General features: G+C 28.3%; 1 protein-coding gene across 1 annotated transcript in view; it reads right to left on the bottom strand.

The window, feature by feature from the left end:
• Positions 1 to 21,280, bottom strand: part of LOC142317767 (pyrokinin-1 receptor-like) — a 173,583-nt gene that overhangs the window by 69,369 nt on the left and 82,934 nt on the right. The window contains exon 3 of the mRNA XM_075354317.1: positions 5,808 to 6,078. Within this exon, the coding sequence (XP_075210432.1) occupies positions 5,808 to 6,078 (271 nt within the window). The remainder of the gene's footprint in view (positions 1 to 5,807; positions 6,079 to 21,280) is intronic.

Genomic DNA, 21,280 nt, shown 5'->3' with positions numbered 1-21,280 from the left:
TTCACTTCCATTTCACCAAATTATCGTGCAATAGAAGTTAAAAAATTTTTAATCAGAAATCAATTTATATTTATACGAAACTCTAAACGGTTAACGATGTACAATTTATTTTAATCGGATACGAATAAAAGTTTTATTTTTCACAAGTAATACCACATGTCTTAATATTTATATCTTTTGTTCCATAAATTATGAATATATACTTTTTAAGATGTTACCTAAGTAATTTGCATTAAACAAAAGAAGAAATTTATTAATCTGACTCTGAGAATACAATTTCTCCCAGTTATTACTAACCAATTGAATTCGGAGAAACCCTGCTTTTTATTACCATAACATTTCTATACAATAATTTTTTTTTTCATTTATTACAATAATTTTTTTTAGGAAAGGGAAAATCTTATACCTTTCATCTTTATAACGTTTTCATGTACGTATAAGTTTTTTCCGATTAATTTGTTTTTATGTTTTGTGTAAAAAATTAAAAATATAATCTTAATTATTATAAGTTTAATTGTAATTTTGTAATTTATTTATTGACTTGAAAAGTACTTATTTTCAAATGAAAAACAAATATTGAACTGTCTTTAGCGTAAAGTGGGTCAAAGTTACCCTTTGAAATTTTCGTAAAGCCTGGATCTCTTACATAAAACAATTTCGTTATCGATACAAATAAATCCTTATTTCATAACGTCAGAGAGTCGCTTTAGTGAGTACACTTGCTATTTGGTCAGCCCACCTGCTTTTATATTATTATTACTTCCTTAAATAAAAAATCATATTCTTGTAAAAAACAGGAAATGTTTTATAAAAAAATTTGTAATATCAAGAGGCGTGGATTTGACCGTTGAAAAATTGTAATTGTAGATCAGTATTATGATTACTTGTACTGCGACAGGACTCTTTTGTAGCCTATTTTTTGATCACTCTAAGTAATAAACCGAATATAACAAAAGATTTTACATTTAGAAAACTACATCTAATAAAATAAAAATAAAAATAAATAAAAAAAGAACGAAAAAATAAAAATTATAAAATAAAAAAATAAAAATAAAAATTATTAGATGTTATTTTCATAATAATGATTACTCTTCAATCACAAATTAGCTAATAGTAAACAATTTTGAAAATTATTTTGTTTTAATTATAAAATTAAAGAAAATAGAAACTGGTCTTTTATCGAAATGCATATAATTATTATTTTTATAAATCTTAAATTAGATTTTTGCTAAAGTTATAAGTTTCCCTCTTTTCTTTTAAACATTAAAAGCATTTCCCGAATATTCGGTTCCATTAGGTTTAATATAATTTATATATCAAGAAAAAATAATTTCAGAAAATTGTTATTTTACTGATAAAAATAATCACAATTATTATTCCATATTCTTTGTGCTTCGTTTTGTTGAGTGCCATTTACGTACTACTACACAAGTGTACTATGCGTCCTAAACTTTATGACATTTAAGCATCTTTCTCTAATAACAACAATGCAACCAACAGTTTCAGTTAAATTACCAGTCATATAAGAATTTTAGGTAGTGACAAGACGAAGTAGCCACCAAAAAGACTTCAGCTGCTACGAAAAAGCCTGTCATAGATTCCGATTGTACTTAGGAGAGAAGTCGATTGAAAACGTTGTGAAATATATAGCAGATTGTGTTTTCGACAGTATGTAGCGGTTAATGATACTATATTATCATTATTACTAGGGTTACGAGACAGCCGCTAAAAAAGAAGTCATACTTTTCCGTTTGCGTTTGGGACACACTAGATTAACGAACGAAAGAGTTTTTCATGTTGTCTGTCAGTACATGAAATTCGTCATATTCTTTTTTTGGCTGTGAAAGCATTGAGGTGAATATCTATCCTGCACAGACCTTCGATAGAATTGTAATCCATAATTCTCCGTTTGGTAGAATTGTGAGCCAAAAACGACAAAATATTTCATTTTTAAAACTACATTACTTATGTTCAAACTTCATTTTATTTATTAGTACTTTTTACTTTCTTCCGGATGGCTCCCTTTTCGGTTTTTTCTACATAATATACATACTATGAGGAGTTATTAGTTTTCTTATTGATTGTTGTATGTTACAATTTTTTAGTGAATATTTGTCTCGGTTTTACATTTGCAATTTACGAGGCAATAAAACAACTATTAATCTTGGTCTTGGCTCACATACAGACGGAGTTTGATTCAACCTGATGATTCATTAAAAACAAACGAACCGTTCAGGGGTAATTTTCTACCGAGCAGATTCTTTGTTAACCGACTTCAAAGTAGAAGAGGAGGTTTTCAATTTGAGACGTATTTATTTGAGACTTATTTCGTTTTGTATATTTTCAAGGTTCATTAATAAGTAAATAATCGCTTTCGTATAATCTGACAATTTATTTTAAGGAACAATTTCCGGAAAATATAACCTGATCCACTTAAACTCTACATCTGAATTAGCCGTTAGTCTACTGCTTTTTTTCAACTGCACTTAAAAATATTAGGATAATGAAAGTTTATATAATGGAAAAAAGAATTGTAACTCTTAAAATTTTATTGAAAATAACTCATATTTAAACAGAATTTATATAAGGTAAACATTTACTTAAATTTTAATAAACCTTTCACAAATTGAAAAAAAAGAAGTTAATCCCAGCCTTTGTAAATGGAGTATTTTTTTAAATATTTGCAACTACTTATAAAAATTGTCAAACAATAATGTTTGTTGTAGATTTTTATTGTTCTAAATGGCTGTTGAACGTTCTCTTTGTTATCGTATTCTAACCGACGTTTTAGAGTAGCTTATTGTCAGCAATTGATATGAATAACAACTAAAAATCCTTGAGTTTTAAAATTAAATTGTTTACTTTCTTTTCCTTTAAATGAGAAACACACAAAAATTTACGAAAATATTTCTGAAAATCAATATGCAATTTTTATTTTAACCGGTTCGTGATACCCAGAAGATTTCAGCTCTTTCTACCTGTTAATTTTAATACTACTTGAAAGTTACTTAAAGTACTTCCCACGAAGTTGTATAATTATACAACTTGTTCCTCGTTTAATCTTGGTTATTATTCTTCTAATATTTACTAAGCTTATCGTATGCATGTTTTCTTTAACCTAAATAGTTTTTCTTCAGCTTCTCATCGCAGAGTTTTTCTCAACAACTTTTAAGTTTCTGAATTTTTCCATTAATTTGAAATCTTAAGTAGGGAATCCACTATTTTTTTTTTTTTGCTGCTCGAAAAAGGGAGTTACTTTTCGATACAGTTCTGTAAGAGCACTTAAACGATTCACTCTCTACCACAATCTGACCATATGTAACTACTGACATTTCTGAACTCTGAAGCTGTAATAAAACAGATTTAATCCTTAAAACTGAAATAAATACCGATTATTAAAACTTTTTATTTTCTCTTGGAAGTGGAATAAAAAAATATTTAAGGGTGGTTAAAAGAGAAACCCGAAATGTACGACACAATGTTAGAGTTATTATCTATAGTTCACGCGTAAATCCAGAAATACTCTCTTCTTAAAGATAGCTTACACTCGGTACGTACTAGCTAGATTCAGGTTCCAGCTCTTTCAGTTTCGATCCCCTTATCAAGCTCTAATTAATATTACGTCTGAAGGAATTTTAATGAAAGTAATTTTTCAGTTCCTCAAAATACTCCTTCGAGAAAAGAATGCTCTTCCTGCTTTCTTGAAACGTGGAATTAATATTGAGCGCTTCAGTGTTGGTTTTTCATCTCTTTTAAGGGGTGAATGAAAAATTAAGCAAGGTATCATCAGCTTACTTCATAAGATAAACGTTACTATCACTTTATTTGATTTCTCATTGAAACGGTGTCACTTTTTAATCCCAACGTAATTTAATATTTTTGAAAATCAATATGCAATTTTTATTTAAACCGGTTCATGATAACCAGAAGATTTCAGCTCTTTCTATCTGTTAATTTTAACAGAAAATTAATGTTACTACAACATTAATTTCCTACTTATACACTTTTCTTTAGGATTCTTAAAGTAAATTATCTTCTTTCTCCTATCAAAACATTACTCTATTTTCATTGTTTATAAGAAATCTCCACTAAACAAAAGTAAAATTAAAGTAATGAACTCTATATACACTATAAGCCATCATCATCATTTGATCATATGTACGAAAAATATTTATAAATCAGTTATAAACGACATCTTAATTATTGTAGAAGTTACGATAGTATTACGTATAGATCTCAATTAGAATCTTTAGTTGTTTTTATCACAAGGCTATTTTTTCTTCATTATTGCAGATTTTTTTCTATACATCTAGAAAAAAAATTATCAGTTGATGTTTCCATAGATAACATTATTATAAGATCTTTCATAGATAATATTGAATAATTTTTATCCAAATCGGTAGTAAAAGGTGATTGTCATTTCATCTCGTAATTATTTTTAAGCACGTTCGAGCCTTACTCATCAAATATGGAGTAATTTCTTTTATTCCTGTACTTTTTTACAGAGAAAGTTTCGCTAGTGATTTGTGAGTAGTCTTTTTAAAGAAAAAATTATGGAAAAAGTTTTGAAAAAAAATTACATTTTATACTTATAAAATTTAAACAATTTTTTCGTTTTTCTATCGTCACAATCGCTTAGATTAGGATTATCATGTAACTACATAATATGTAGCCTGATATTATTGAAGTATTAAAATATCTTACTTTAATCTAAAAAACTTATTCTGAAATCTTATTATAATTCTTGAGGCTTTGTTCAAGAATGTTTAATTGACATCAAATGTTTGTTGGGAGTTTAATTTGACGACCTCTTTTAAAACAGGATTTTAAATAAAATAATTTTAAAAGGGATTTTTTCTCATGGTGTTTTTTTTTTATAAAGTTTCTTTGTAGCTACATATTTTCATAACGATTTTAACAACATCTATTACCATGTACGATGTTAAGAATTTTAATAAATTTGATAAAATGTTTTTTAAAAGCAACATATTTACGATAATACAATTTTCACTATTCTGTTACACGAGCTTTATTGAATTTTTAATAATATCTGAAGAATCAACTTGAAATTCCCTTATATTTGAAGAAATATAAAAGAAATAGAGAGAAGAAATAGAAAGAAATTGAGAGTTCATAATGTGCAATTTACTGCTGAGAGTATATTGGAGATGAACCATTTTCTTTTGATCAGTTTATTATTTATTTTTTTTAAATACTTCTATTAGAGAATTTTGAAAAAAAAGGCTAAAAATAAATCAGATACTTTAATATAATATAGTAAAATAATATATCTGCCTTCACTTCATACTCCATAGAAACAAACAATAATTAAAGAATTAATGATGTTGATATTTATAAAGCATAAAGCAATTAATTAAAGAAAAATAAGAATAATTTTAATAACCTTTTGGTTATTTAGTTGTAACTTGTTTGTGTAATTATTATTTAGTGGGTATGTGTATATATTATATATATATATATATATATATATATTGTTTAAATTTGGAGTAAATACTTTGTTTTATTTTTCTGCCATCACCCAAATTAGGTAAAAAATATTATTATAAATATTTAATTTTGAGAAGTTGATGCTAAAATTAAAAAGCACTAACGTTTTTAATAAACTTCTGAATTAGGTACATTTTTCACCAATTTATGTAATACAACGCACCATCGGATGTATTATAAATGAACTAGAAACAATTGAAAAAACTCATAAAATTCATTAAAATGCTCATTTTAAATAATAATCCCATTCAAAAGTATAACAATTGCCAATTTAATTAGCAAAATGAAATGTAACTTACCAAGCATTTTTAAGACTCTTTGTGAAGAGTGATGCCGACAGCTGGCTTTACGGTTTTCCTGATGACTGCTAAAAGATCCAGAAGTTTTTTTTAGTAATGCTGAACGACGTAACCTCAATCCTATGAGAGCATATAAAACTGTGATGATGGTCATAGGAACTAAGAAGAATAAAATTGTAGAAAATGCAAATGAATGCTCCAGTAATACATTTTTCAAAGCACATTGTGTCATGTCTGGTTGTGGACCCACTATTACTCCAAATTGCAGCGCCTGAAAATAATATATTTGTAATTAATCTAAATTTAAAATATGAAAGATGAATTGAAATTTTCATTGATAAATGATTAGTGAATACAAAACAATGTATTTTGTTTGAATACTTGGTGTTCACTGAAACTAAACAAGTTAAGAATTTAATTTAGTACTTATTTCCATTAAGTTAAACAAGCAATTCAGTTTGATTATTGATTATTTCTAACATCTGTTTATTAATAAATTTCGAAGTAGATGTATAAAATAATTTCTAATAATTAATTAAGATTAAATGAAGAATAAAATGAAAGTGAGGAATATTTGTTAGCTATTATTATGTGAAGTTATGTGATATAAATTACAGAGAATGAAACGTTGGAAATTTTCTGTTTAATTAATTTAAATGTTCTTCTTGTTTAATTAATTAATAAACTTCATATTCTACTTTACATAATATTGCAAATTTTAGTTTTACTTATAGAAAAATACTTCACAACAATAAATAGTAAAAAAAAATATCAATATGGTAATAAAAAAGTAATATATTATATTTCGGGACGTTTTATATAAATAACAATGACTAAGCTGAATTTAAACTTAAATTTAGGCTTAGTATTTGATTAATTTCATATGATTTTTTTTTAAAAGAAGATTTCCTTAATTTTTTATTAAAATCTGGAAATTGGTACAATATTCATACACATTTGCTATTTTCATTTTACCATTTATTCCTATTTGGTAGATTGAGAAATAACTTCTATCCTCCTAAAATACATACTACATAAAATATTTTTTTACTTATATTTGTGGTCACTCCACATTCTTAAAACAAATTAATCTTATAAGCACTGCAGTCAGTATGATGTGGAAAATTTTAAGTCTTGTATTTTATTTTAGCTTGCATTCTAGTGCAGAATATTTCAGATAAGAGACAGTGGGGGTACTAGTGCTCTAGAATTAAGCCGGGCTCCTATCCATTTCTTTGCTTATACTTCTTTATGTCATACTTCTGACACCTTGATTATTAATTCAGGCTAAAATTCATATTTACTTGTAGGTTAGAAACAGTAATTTTTCAATCTTACTATTTGATTTGAATAAAAATATTTCTGGCTAAAAGTTTCACATATATATTATATTTAGTATATATTTCTTGACATTTTCTGTAATGAAAATCTGTAATAAATCTTTATGAATTAGAATTGATAGAGAAAAGAATTATTAGGAAAATATTGGGTCACTAGAAACCAATGAAGGCTGGAAAATAAGAAGTAATGATCAAGTATATAAAAATGTAAAAAAATTTCTGAAAGAATGAAAAAAGTAAAATTGGTTTTCTTTGGGCACATCTGTGGCAACTGGTTAACAAAACAGATTTTTAAGTACCTTTGGAAAAGAAGTTAACAATAAGTTGGATGAAAGAAATCAGAAAAAAGATGAAGAAGAAACAACACAAAAGAGGATGAAATAATAGGAAAAAATGTGTTTCATAGGGAAGTGCAAAAAATAGAACAATTCCAAGTTAGGAAGGATAAGAAAAATGGAACAGAGTGGTCCGAGGAAAGGAAAAAACGCATAGTGAAAAGATGAAAGAGTACTGGAAGATAAGAAAACAACAAAGGAGAAGGAAATGAAATTGTCACGTTGTCCTTAGGCGGCCATAACAAAAGAAGAAGAAGAGGAAGAAAAATCATTATTAATGAGATCAAACGAGCAATAAAATTTATAAGATCAAGTCGATAACTGACTTATCTTTATTAATCTACATATATAAAAATGTTAAGTTCGTTTGTGTACGGCATCAAAAACTCAAAATGTTCTGCACCGATTGAGCTCAAATTTCAGCACGATATATAACCCGCATCAAAAATTGTTTTCATCTATTTTTAATAAATCTATCTATCTATTTTTAATTTGTACAGTTTTTTAATAAATAAGAGGCTAATAAATCAGATGGAAATGTAAACAAAGGAAAACCAATCAGATCAATGCAAGAAAAAAACAAAAAAACACCAAAACAAAAAGAAAAGCCACCAAGAAGGATGACCTACAGTAAATAAATTAAAACACTCAACTTTCTTATAGCCCAGATAGACTTAAGACTATGCAAACAAAAAAAGTCGAAATAACCAAATACACAGAAAATAATATCCCTACATAATGACCAAAAAATCCTTTGTTAGGTTATTTTTTACATATATATGCCCAAACAATCATTTTTTGGTCATTTAGCGTTCTTTGCCATGTAAACGCAAAGAATAAAATTCACAAATAGTAACACTGAAACCACACAACTAAGTATTCGTTTTTTTTTGTTTTTTCTAACCTCCGAAACCACCGTTATGCATTGCTTCAGATGATGATATGAATAATTTATAGCGTATGAAAATGCCATGCCTGACCGGGATTCCAACTCGGAACCACCGGATTGAAGTCCGAGACGTTACCACTCGCGCCACGGAGGCCGGCAAACATATTCGTTAGGAGCCGAATAAAAACGCGACTTACCAATATGGAGTTGTGTGTCAAACCAATTTTATACGGACTATAATTACTTTTAATACGCGAAACCCTTTGCAATGACTGAACATTAACTTAAACCCCTTCAAAAATTATTCCTTTTGAACTAAGCCACATTTTGATGACATTGTTTTTCTTTATAACAGGGCTGGAATTCTTTTCGTTTAATGATAAGAAGCGTTGTCGAAGACAATAACCGAATTCTCTTCCAAAGGACATAATACACCGGATTGGAATGCAATTAAATCCGTCTTAAATTCACTAAAATAATAATACACAAAACTTGAAAAAATTAGATCCGAGATATAAAATAACCCTTTTAAAAACCAAGCCCGATTAGAATCATCCAGCAGCAAGGGACTCTGTCCAGGTTCTGCGATAAAGTAGGGAGTAATAAACTCCCGCCAACTTTGCATTCCATAATACACCGCTAAACTATTTCTAAATAATTCAAATTCGTGTAATTTTTTTACGAATCGCGTTTTTATCAAAATCTCACCCTTTTGCTCAATTGACCTGCGGGGTTTTGTTTTCTTTGGAGACCGTAATTCATTAGTAGAATCATACTCGAGAATCACGATGTACACTGAAGCAGCACAACTTCTACTTACGTTAGCAGTTTATTAACCACTGAAATCAACGCCGTTTGATTATTCTGTAATTTGTAAGCATTACTCTGCTTTTGTAAGCATTTAAAATTATGTGTTTTTTCGCACGACTTAAGGGCTTTATTTTGCAGCCACTGATTGAACTCAAATTTTAGCACTATATATAACCCGCATTAAAGATTGTTTTTATCTATTTTTCGCATCAGTCACATACCCGCGAGTTTTTTTAACGGTCAGCTGTGTACCAGTGACCGCGCCATCTGGCGGAAGCGATGGGAACACTCGCCATACTAGCTAACGACAATCGCAGTAACATGTGAAACAATACCTGTTCCCAATTACATTATTTATTAACAAAAAAAAAACAACGTATGTACTTGCATCTGATTCAGATTATTACACAATCTGAATTAAACATTCACTTTAATCGAGGTACTTTTGTGTGATCGTGTCGTGATTGAGCTGCGCCTTTCACCAAGTTCTGAATTTATTAGAAAACGACCAACAGTGGGATATATGTATTAATGACGCGTGCAACACTGCACATGCAAACCAAATTCGCGCATTATTCGCAATTATATTGACCGCTTGCTTCCCTTCATCTCCAACAGAGTTATGGGAAAGATATCGATCGCATATGGTTGAGGATATTTTGCATAACATATTTTGCATAACAATGAAGCATTGATAAATATTGAAGACCAGTGCTTAGCTATTGCAAATAAAGTTCTTAGTCAATTGGGAATGCCAGCACCCATCCGAGCTGCGATTGCTTTATTTGATGTGGATTTACGCCGTGAACAGAGTTACAACATTGGTGATCTTCAGTCATATGTCCAATCAAACATTCCCAAATTAACGCGTGAACAGAAAGGCATTTATGATCGCATAATGCAAATGATAAATGACGGAGTTGGAGGGACCTTCTTCTTGGATGCACCAGGAGGAACTGGGAAAACATTCCTCATTAGATTGATTCTAGCAACGGATCGATCAAAAAATGACAATTATCCTGTTGCGGAATATTAATCAGCCAAAACCCTGCAACGGCACGCGACTTGCAGTTAAGAAATTGATGAATAACGTAGTGGAAGCAATGATTTTAACGGGGTCTTTCAAAGGTGAAGATGTCCTCATTCCTCGAATACCCATAATCCCGACCGATACACCATTTTAATTTAAAAGATTGCAATTCCCAATTCGATTGGCATTTGCAATCACAATCAATATAGCTCAAGGTCAATCTTTAGAATTGTGTGGTTTAGATTTAGATGCGGATTGCTTCTCACATGGACAACTGTATGTAGCGTGTTCCCGAGTCGGCAAACCAGATAGCCTTTATATCTACGCAGACAGTGGAAAAACAAAAAATATTGTATATCCACAAGTATTGGAAAATTAAACTTCTATGAAACGTATGCTTTGTTTTGTTTCTTATTTCTCATCCATGCAACCACAATGTGCCACAGCGAAGCGTGGCGGGTAGAGCTAGTTTAAAAATAATTTATATATAAAAAATCTTTTGGGACTGTAAGTATCGACAAAAAAAAGAATCCTTGAAAAACAAGGTACATGGCGTATTGAATTAAATCATAATTCTTACAAAAGTTTTACCAGTTAAGGTTGACAAAGCTGGTTTGATTCTCCAGTTTGAAAATATGTGTTTAAATCTTTAGATTATTATTGGGATGATTTCCCCCGGCTTGACTGAATGGATACAACATATTGCTTTTCAATAAAAAGGGCATGGTAACTTATTGCTTTAGATTACTTACTCAATCATTCTTTTGACTTTTTATCTTTTAATATAAAGCACCTGAAATGTAAGAGACATAGTTACAATTGTTTTGTCTAACATAAATGCTGTTTGTTACGCAACCACACCAAAAGTTATAGTTTTCTGGGTTAAATATCCTGCAGTTATAAGTGATCTTGGCGTGGTTATGTGTAGCAGTACATTTGGATCAATAAAAGAAACTGGTAGACCACACTACTCTTCACTTTCTCCGGTAAACTACATGTGAGGTCTACTTATTCTTGATTTTGGCTATGGCATTTTTGGGTATGACTTGTAACTCATATCAGATTACTTGCAGTTATTCAATTATAACATTTTAATAATTTTATTATTTCCTTTTCATAACAAATTGAATAAATTACTGTTTAATTAAACAAAGTTAGACGATATGTTTAATTATTTAAAGAAAAACATGTAATAATATCTACATCCATTTGCAATGTCAATTTAATATCCCTCAGATTTTTACTTCACAGATGTTATCCTTTTATGAATAACAGTAAGCGATTATAACTTGATTATGTTTGTTTCCAGTAGCATCCACAAACGAGTGTAACTTAATGAAGCAAATTAGATTAAGTAGTAATATATTAGTTTGCTCTTCGATAATATATTCTGTTTTTCTGTCATATCAGGAAGAAATGAGAAATTAACTGCTTTTATGTCGGTATAAAATTTTAATTATTAAAGATATAAAATGTTTACATTTTAAAATGAAATTATAAAAAATGTAATTTTAATGGAATATGTTAGGGTGAAATTAAATGGTATTGTGCAGAAGTTACAGAAAATGTATACTAAGAAGAATGTAATGGGGGTAGTTTATCGTTAAATTGTGAAATATTTGTCAATGACCCACAATCCAAACCACGATCCAATTTTGGAAGAAATAGATATGAAAATCATCAGAAAATGAAAATAGGAAGATTCTTGTGTTACCTATAGTGTTTAGGAAAGATTTATTTCTTTTTTTCTATTTTAGCCTTCAGGACCATCGTAAGCTACTACTTCAGAGGATGAATGTATGAATATAAATAAAGTTCTAGTCTTGTACAGTCTCAGATCGACCATCCCTGAAATGTATGGTTAATTAAAACCCAACCACTAAAGAACTACGATATCCATGATCTATTATTCATATCCATATAAAAGTAATTACCTTTACTGGGATTTGAACCTTAGAACTGTTGACTTCGAAATCAGCTGATTTGCGATGACACTTACTGTGTCTGGTGAGTGGGAAAGATGTATTTAATATTATTCAAAATTATTTTGAGAATCTACCAAGGAAGGACACACTAGAAAGAGATAACAGCGTATCAAAGTATTAATAGGGTTGTTGAGGTATAACTTTGAGGGGGGGGGGTTAAAGTGTTTTATTTTAAGGGTTATACGAAATAAGTGGTTTTGTGTAAATGGTCTTGCTGAGGATGAATTTATGAATGACCGATTTTGGTAGGAGTATGTTGGGGTTTTTATTAGAAGGGATGAAGTATAGGCGATGTTTTAAAATGAATTTAACTTTTAAAGGTAATTAAAGTTTATGTTGTGGAGTGTAATTTTTTTAATTCTATTTATTTTTATTTGTTTTTTTTATTCTTAATTACTGTTGCTTTAGGCAGATATTTGGAGCTCACGAGTAACAGATGGCCTTGGAGAGGTGATATTCTGGTGCGGTATTAATTATTTGATTATGATTTTGTTGAAGATGTTTATGTTGTTTATTTATAATTACTTTTCTACTGAGTTCTGTTAAGTAAAATACACTTTTATTATTTTATTAATGCATAAAATAATCCTACCTTTTACTTTGGTGATACTTTCTACTTTTTTCTCATACCAGAAATGAATTAAAAATTATTCAAGTATGCCAGTATAAACTGAAATTATTAAAGAAATAAAATTTTGTTTTTGTAAAATAAAAAGTTAAAAAATTAAAAGCTGATTAACATAAAAAAATTATCAGCTAATAAAAAATTGTTAATATTAAGTTTATCAAGACAGGAAAATACGGTTGAAATTAATGGTGTGGTACCTAATGCTGTCAAGGCATATTACTATTCCTGTTTTGGACAGAGGAGTAGGAACATTCAGAGCATTAATCCTCTGATGCATGTTCTTTGAATTCTGAATGTTGTAACATTTGAATATTCTTAGTGTTAATCCGGCTTGTAATAGTTTCTGTCACCGTCAAGAGAATGCGCTATGTATAAAGAACATCTAACTCCTAATAAAGTGTGGAACTCATTTCAGTGAACCCTTTCTCTATTCTTTTGAACTTCAAGATGCATATTAAAGAAAAGGTTACCATAAAAAATACAGTTTTTAACAGTGTGATTAAAAATCTATGTTTTTTTATATTTTTTTATTAATAAACATAACTCATTATTAAAAAAATATAAATGCCATTTCCAACTTCAATTAATCAAATTTCTTTTCATTGTCTCACTTCAAATATATTTTGACAAGAACTTTGTCATAATTTTGGCTACATCTTTTGTCATAAAGGTTTCTTTATTTATTGTTGAAAATGTTGAAAAATTAAAATTTTTAAAATCTTATCTTGTAAATTACGCCTTATTTATTTTTTTCAATTAAGTACTCATTTCATGCAAATATGTAGATTTTGAATAAATTCGTATATTTTTCAAACAAAATACAAGATTACAAGATTATAATACAAGATTTTCTCAAGTTAGTGATAATTTTTAACTTTAAGATTACTTTTTCTTTAAAAATTATTCATTTAACATTCAGTAAGTTATTTATTTAATCGTAACTAAGAATTAAGTTCATGTATTATTTTCGAGTATATTATATAAATATCTTTTAATTCTATATAAACAATCTTTAATTCGTAGATCTTAATTTATCTATTTAAAATATTAGACCATTTCTAAAACCACCTTTTATCTCATTTGAAATTCCATTGTTTTGAAGTTAAAAAAAAGCAATGCAAAAAACCAGAAAACTGTCAATTCTAAGTAGAAATTTAAGATTTGAATGCAGTTCAAGTATAATTTTTTTTAAATTGGTAACAAATTCTTTTCAACAACTCGTTCATTCTCTACTTTCATATCTGTATGTCTGTGTATATAAGATATACTTTGATATCTATGTTAAATAGATAACAAAGAATTATGAGATATTAATCATAAATAACATTAATATCTTATTTGTTTACTTGTTTAATATGAATTGATAAAGGAAATGCACCTAAATTCATAATTGTAATTAAATATAATGCGCCTTATTTATTTTGATGGGGATATTACTCTGAGTGTAAATAGCAGTCATGCAAAGAAGATAAATAATATCACAATATGTTCTTTGAAAAGTTACATAGATAGCATTACAATTCCTACTGCAGACCATTCTTTAAAGATATAAATATGTTGATTTTCCAATGAGATGGGCTTCTTACAATCTATAGAATGTCTTTGTAAAAAAAAAAAGAAAATGTCTTCTCTGAGTCTGAAAAGGTGAATCGCCTTTTCAGACTTCAACCTCATTGGTAATCGATGTTTGGTATCCTGCTGTTTTCCTACCACCTCTTTTCTGAGTCTCCTAATGGCATAAATCTGATATTAGTTCTTAGGGACTCTACCACACAGTTGCAGACTTGGAGAATCTACAGATCCACAACTTGTCTGTCAATCAATCACATAGTTAAAAATCAATAACCATTAGAAAATTTGAACCTCTGAATTTAGTTCAATTAACCTGCTTAGTATCTCACCTCTGTGTTTAGCAATCATTAAGTTTAATCACTGCCCATTTCAGAATACAGTTTCAAAAATATACTAGAGTTGAGAGTGAGAGATTTAGTAAAACTGACTACCTTATCAGCTTCTTGGAGAACATTGTCCACAATATACTCCTGTAGAACAGGATGCCTGAAGGCATCTTGAAGTTGAAGCTTCTCTGTGGTTTCTGCAATGAGTGAGGGTACAATTTTCGGTAACTGACTTTACTTTGGTAGCAACAATTCCATACTTTCCTGTCATAGCTTGAGCAACTTCAGAAGAGAAGCCTACTTCCAAACAAAAATATTTTCTGCAAAGAAGTCACACAGCTTTTTGAATATTTCATCAGTGGTAATTTGTGTTGATATCTCATCACAAAATAAGTAATTTTCTTTAATTGTACTTTGAATTACATACCACATGTAAACCATAAGTTGGGCATGGTTTCTTGCATCTGTGCTCCCATCAAGTTCAAGGTGAAAAAATTATTATTTTTGACTTGAGCTGTAAAGTTCTCTTAAACGTATAATGCCATTCAATGCAATGCATAGTATCATATCTTAGTGGTATCATGTTTAGTTGTTTATCTAACAATTCACCCATTATCATATCTATGTCACCATATCTTTTGCAGCAGGTAACAATAGCTCTCTTCACCAGTTGTATGAGCTTTTCCACGCATTGCAATTCTTAAGCTCACTAAGAAAGATGCCTAAACTACTTTTTGAGTAGTGCCCGTAAAGAATGACATAATTGAAATTAAATGTTTAGTACTAAAGTGCTGTTTAAATAATGAGGGTTTAATGCTTTGTTTGAAGAATTTCAAAGAAGACTACACATTGAGGCATTTCTCATTTTTACATACGTGAAAGTAAATCCAATATCAATGTACTCAAAATCATACTTTCTTTCAACTTTTCAAATTTTAGTAGAAAAAGATCTTGACTCACCCCAATTTCTTATTCTGAAGTAGCCTTCGAAGCTACAGGGTTTTTAACCGATGATATTTTGTCTGTCATTGCTCTATTAAGATATGTCTTTCTATTGTCATTGCACTTGTCCATGTTGATTTATATTTTATGTCAAATAAATTGAATCAAATTAAATTAAACAACGTACGTAAGTAAGTAGGTATATAAGAGAAAAAGTTTCGTTTGAGATACGCATGTCGACATTAGAACTTCAATTTCAAAAAGTAACACAATAAAAATATTTTCAAATCAGATAATCACAGAGTAAGTAAAATATTGGAAACAACTGTATCTAACTGTCTGTAGGTAACTATGACTGACTTGCTTATCTGCTAGAGAAAAGTATGGCAATCCTTTTATAGCAATCATTGAAACTCATTCGTACATATATGATGCGGGGCATACAAGGGTAAATATTTACATGTTCACTGTGGCATGTAAGAACATTTTTATTACTACATTTGTTTTGTGAAACATTTAATTAAATTTTTATTAAAGATTTCATTTTTCATTTCTGTGCTTTTTATATTCTTCTTTTTTTATTTTAGGTGAAACTAATCATTTTCATTTTGAGTATGACTGAAAAAAGTTCCATTTCCTACTCAATTACAAGTAATTGAATCGATTCACTCATGAACCATTCCATCTATTGAAGCAGCATAGGTGTAGTAGCAGGATGATTACAGTACATTAGAATCATAATTAATAAGCCAGCATTATCTTTTGAACAATTCTTGAAAATTTTAGGAATAAATCACAAATTTACACCGAATGCAACAAAAAAATTAAATATAAAAACATTCAACAAATGAATAAATTCACTACTCAACAGCTATTTCAAAATGAAAGGTGACTGAAAGTAATGGCTTCTTAAATCAGAATATAAGAAGTATTGAATATTTTTAACGAAGAAAGAAGAGTTAAAAACAAAAATATTTATTTCTCAATTACAAATTACATAAGAAACATTTGTGTCTATGACACAACATCATCAATAATATGAAATCTTATATTAAATATTACAATAAACATAATATTTACAATAAAAAAATTATTTGTCCGAATAGAAATAAAAATCAAACAAAAATTAATAAAAGAATCAAGTAACTGAAAGTTATAAACAGTTTATTTTCAATCTACATTTGATCCAGCAATATCTATTCTTCAAGTAAATTGAATGTATTTGAATCATCATTAATAATTTTACCTTAATGATTTTGTATAAAAAAATCATGATGAAAAAATAATTAAAGTAATAGAAAAAGAAATTAACTTCATAATTCAGCTCGATTATTCACCATGAAGAAATATTAATTTTATTATCATCACTTTTCATATTAATTACAATAAAAAAAATTACAGGATTTTTACCACATGTATTTACCAGAAAAATATTATTTACTCGTAATTATTTCAGTTTCATTGCATTGTTAATGTGAATAAATTATAGTCACCATTTGATAGAAACACGGTCGCTTCACAAATTAAATATTTAAACGTTTTTTACCGAAAGGAATAACATCAATAATAATTTTAATTGAAGCAACTGCTAACATTTTTCCACAAATCTGATTATCAGTTCTATTAACTGGTAATATTATAATTGCAGGTCTTTTATTGTTAATACAAATACATGCTAACAGAATCAATTATTTTAATCCTACTGATTAGTAACAAAAGAGATAATGGACTCTAGTTTTATAAATTTATATAATTTTTACTAATAGGTACACTTAAATGAATACAAAAAAAAAAATAATAATAGTTGTACGAACAATATAGGTAACATGAAAATTAACACTCCAAGGTGTTGCACAAATTAACACTCCAATTAACACTGCACAATTGAAGTAAAATCACTTAAAAAATAAAAATAATATTATTATTGTTTCACAAGTAATATTTTTTAAAATATTTTTCATTTAAGTTTATCACCATCAATTGAAATTAGAATAAACTGACCACCAGAATTAAATAAACTATTCAACCTGATAAAAGCTTCACTCCTAAATACCATTATTTTTATGTCTTCAGGGACTTGGGTACATCATAGACACATTACATAGTAACATGACAGACCATTTCATAGTAACATAGATATGGTACCTTTTTTTTTTTATCAAATAAATTTTTATCATCAAATAATCATCATGTTATTGCATCTACATTACTTCAATAGATATAAATGTTCATGGGTGGATCACATCAGATGACGATTCAATTACTTGTAATTGAGTAAGAGGTGGCACTTTTATTCAATTATCTACTTCAATGAGTATATTAATAATTATTAGCACTATTAAAATAACATCAATATACTGATTTTATAAATGCTAAATATTATAATAAAAACCATATATAGTTCAACCCGAATATAAATCTTTTTTGACTCATTGAAGAAAAACTCTGATTATATTTAAAGTTAACGAACAATCTACTTACGATGAATATAAAATATTTTTTTAAAGCGCAAACGGGTCCCAACCAAAAGATAAAGAAATGTTAAAAAGATAATTAAAATATTATAATTAACTGTAATCGTATTCACTAAACTAATATTAACAATAACAATTTACAAATAAAATACCAATAACATGAGGAAAAATTAATTTTTAACGTGAATTTTCCAAAGCATCACCAACACAGAATCGTTTTCAACAAACTTGATCTTAATTACAAAAATTAATTTAATCTTTAATATTAAAATTTCAATCATTATACCAATATTTTTAAGAAAAATAATAAATATTTCAGAAAGGATATTATCATCATTAATTTTAATACTAGAAGTAATTCTTCAGGACTGAAAAAATAGAGATATTACAATGAAGAGTTTAATAAAGGCAGTAGTATTTTAGGCCGTAAAATTTATTTCGCAAAGAAAAATTTTTGATATTACATTTGATCTTCCTTAACTAAAGAGTAAAGAAATAAATTTACACTTAATTCCAATCTAGATTTAAGAAAAATGATAATAACTCAACAGAAATAATTAATATATTATATGAAGCTACACAAAAACATTTCACTGTTAAGAAGATTTAAATAAAATAATCCAGTTAAAAGAATAAAAATAAGGGAGCTTCTAAGAAGCTTAAAGTGATTAAATTACTTTATTCATAATACTTATTTAAAAAAAAAAAAAAAAAAAAAAAAAAAACATTTTCATTGTATGAATAACAAATATTTACTGTAAAATGTCTAAAGGTTAGACTATCCATTTTCGCGTTAATCTTTAACTAAATTTAACAATTCAGACTAAAAAAATTACATAAAATATTTTTAAAATAAATCTATCAAAAAAAATGCTTTAACTTAAGAACACAATAAACCACCAGAAACAAAAAATATCAGTATTAAAATAATTCTAAAACTGCCCATAGAAAAAACCTAAAAAAAACATCAAAAAGAAAAGTATTTCAAAAAAATACAGTATTAGTGGTAGAGACAGTTCTGATTAAGCCGCCGTGCTGTACTCCTTAAAAATTGAGAAATTAAATTAAAAAACCGAAAATGATTTTTAGATATTTATCTGAATTATTTGGAAGTATTGAAGGTTTTGTAAGCCCAAATCTACTGAATATCTCGTTTATTATAGTCTTAAAAGGGGAAATTTACAATCATTGTTCAAATTTTTTATATTTCTTCACCCACTTCGTTCGATATTCAGAAAGTTTAGAAATTGGTTTTAAGATATTCACATGAAGACATCAATCAAGTTGATATATTTTTTTGTTACCGAGAAATTAAAAAAAAAGTAGTAAATTTCATTGTTATTCCATTTAACCCTTTAAACTCGGAATTTCAAAAAATTCTTTCTTACTGTGCACTTACACCGTAAGAACATGTACACAAACTTTCATCAATTTATCTTCAGTAGTATTTTGCTTGGCGTTGATGAATCAGTCAGTTTGTCAGTCACAAGTTGCTTTGTAGATACAGATATATATATGTAAATAATAGTAACTTAAAGAGAAAAAATTATATAAGGAGGAAAATAATCAGAAAAAATTGTATATTAAATGAAAATTATAATTAAATGTTATGGAGATACAAAAATGCCATTTCCTAAATAAAATCCACAAAAAAGGTAAATTATCTAAAAAAGCAAAGCAACAAAAAATATAACACTATCTAAGGACAACGCTTAATTACACCACCTATGAAACGAATATCTTAAGTCGTACACCAATATTTTTTTAAATTCTAAAATAAACAATATTAATAAATAATATTAAAGAAATAAAGAAAATTATAGATATAAATAATAAAGAATATAATAAGGAATAAAAAATATTCTTTAAATTGGTACTATATTATTGGCTATTAAACGATTACATGAAACAAGCTGAACAAGTAGTATACTTGTTCAGCTAATTCTTCGGTCACTCCTCGATTCAATTTAAAAGGTTCCTGCAATCAGTAATACTCTATGAATAAATTTAAGGTGTTCATATTTGGGGAGACTATTAAATTTACATCAGTAATCCTCTTTAACTCTATTTATCATTCTTTTAGTTGTTTTTTTTTTTATTTGGAGCTCTTCACCGGAAGTGGTGAAATCGCCATTTTTGCAAACGTTTTGATGGACATTTGCAAAAGTCCATCATTTTTTTCTGTGAGCTTAGATTTTGAAAGCGAAAGGATCCACGTCTTAACTTCTGGAGAGACTTTTGTTCAGTACAATAATGCTGACGAAAAGCAATTTCAGGTTTTCAGACCCTACCAGACAATTTCTTTATTATTTATACTACAAAAAAATAAGTCTTTCGTCTCCTTAGCTCGTCTGCGAGAAGTCAAATCCACTCCGAAACATAGCGAGCTGTCCTTTCCGTTCTAAAAGAGTCACAAACTGACCGAACTGGCCAGTTATTGGCTGCCCGCCTTCCGCAAGTACGGGTTTAGGAATCGAGGGGGGTATCCGCGGGTTATTTCCAGACTGTTATTTCATACTGTCATATTTGTATATGAAATTCTACCATCGATTCTCTCTACCTTGTTATCTGCCTCTGTCTCTTATAATTTTTAGAAATCCATTATGAACATATCTTTGCCCTTTTTTGTCCTTCTATTTTCTACCAATATTACCCAACCATTTCCATTTTAGCTACGAATTTCAGCTTCCAAATCAATCTAGTTTTCCCAAATTTAAGTTGAATCTGATTGGTGTTTTTCTTCTGACACTTCGTTACTCCTAACATAATTCCTATCAATTAAAATTGAGAAATTCTTAACTTACGGGATGGCTCCTTGGAATGTGATCAGATCTCACATCCGTACAAAACGTAAGGATACACAAATTGCAATGGGACTTTTATTTTCAAAGTACTTCTCTTTGAGTATGTTTTTTGGCTCAAGATAGTCTTCTAGACGGCGTTGATTTTTTACATAGTTCTTATCCTATTATAGCAATAAAAGACATTGTTAAATTTATGAGCTAGCCCATTATGTTTACACTAATTGTGTATGATTTTACTCTTTATAATCAAAATCTACCACCAAACTTTTGTTTAGAAAAATTTATTTATGAGCAGGTTTTGTGAGAGATGTATTCAAACTTTCAGTCACTAAAGAAAA

Source organism: Lycorma delicatula, chromosome 1 (genome assembly GCF_047948215.1).
Source record: "Lycorma delicatula isolate Av1 chromosome 1, ASM4794821v1, whole genome shotgun sequence".
Lineage (NCBI taxonomy): Eukaryota > Metazoa > Arthropoda > Insecta > Hemiptera > Fulgoridae > Lycorma > Lycorma delicatula.
The sequence above is the reverse complement of the archived record's forward strand: the minus strand, read 5'-3'. Positions and strand labels throughout refer to the sequence as shown.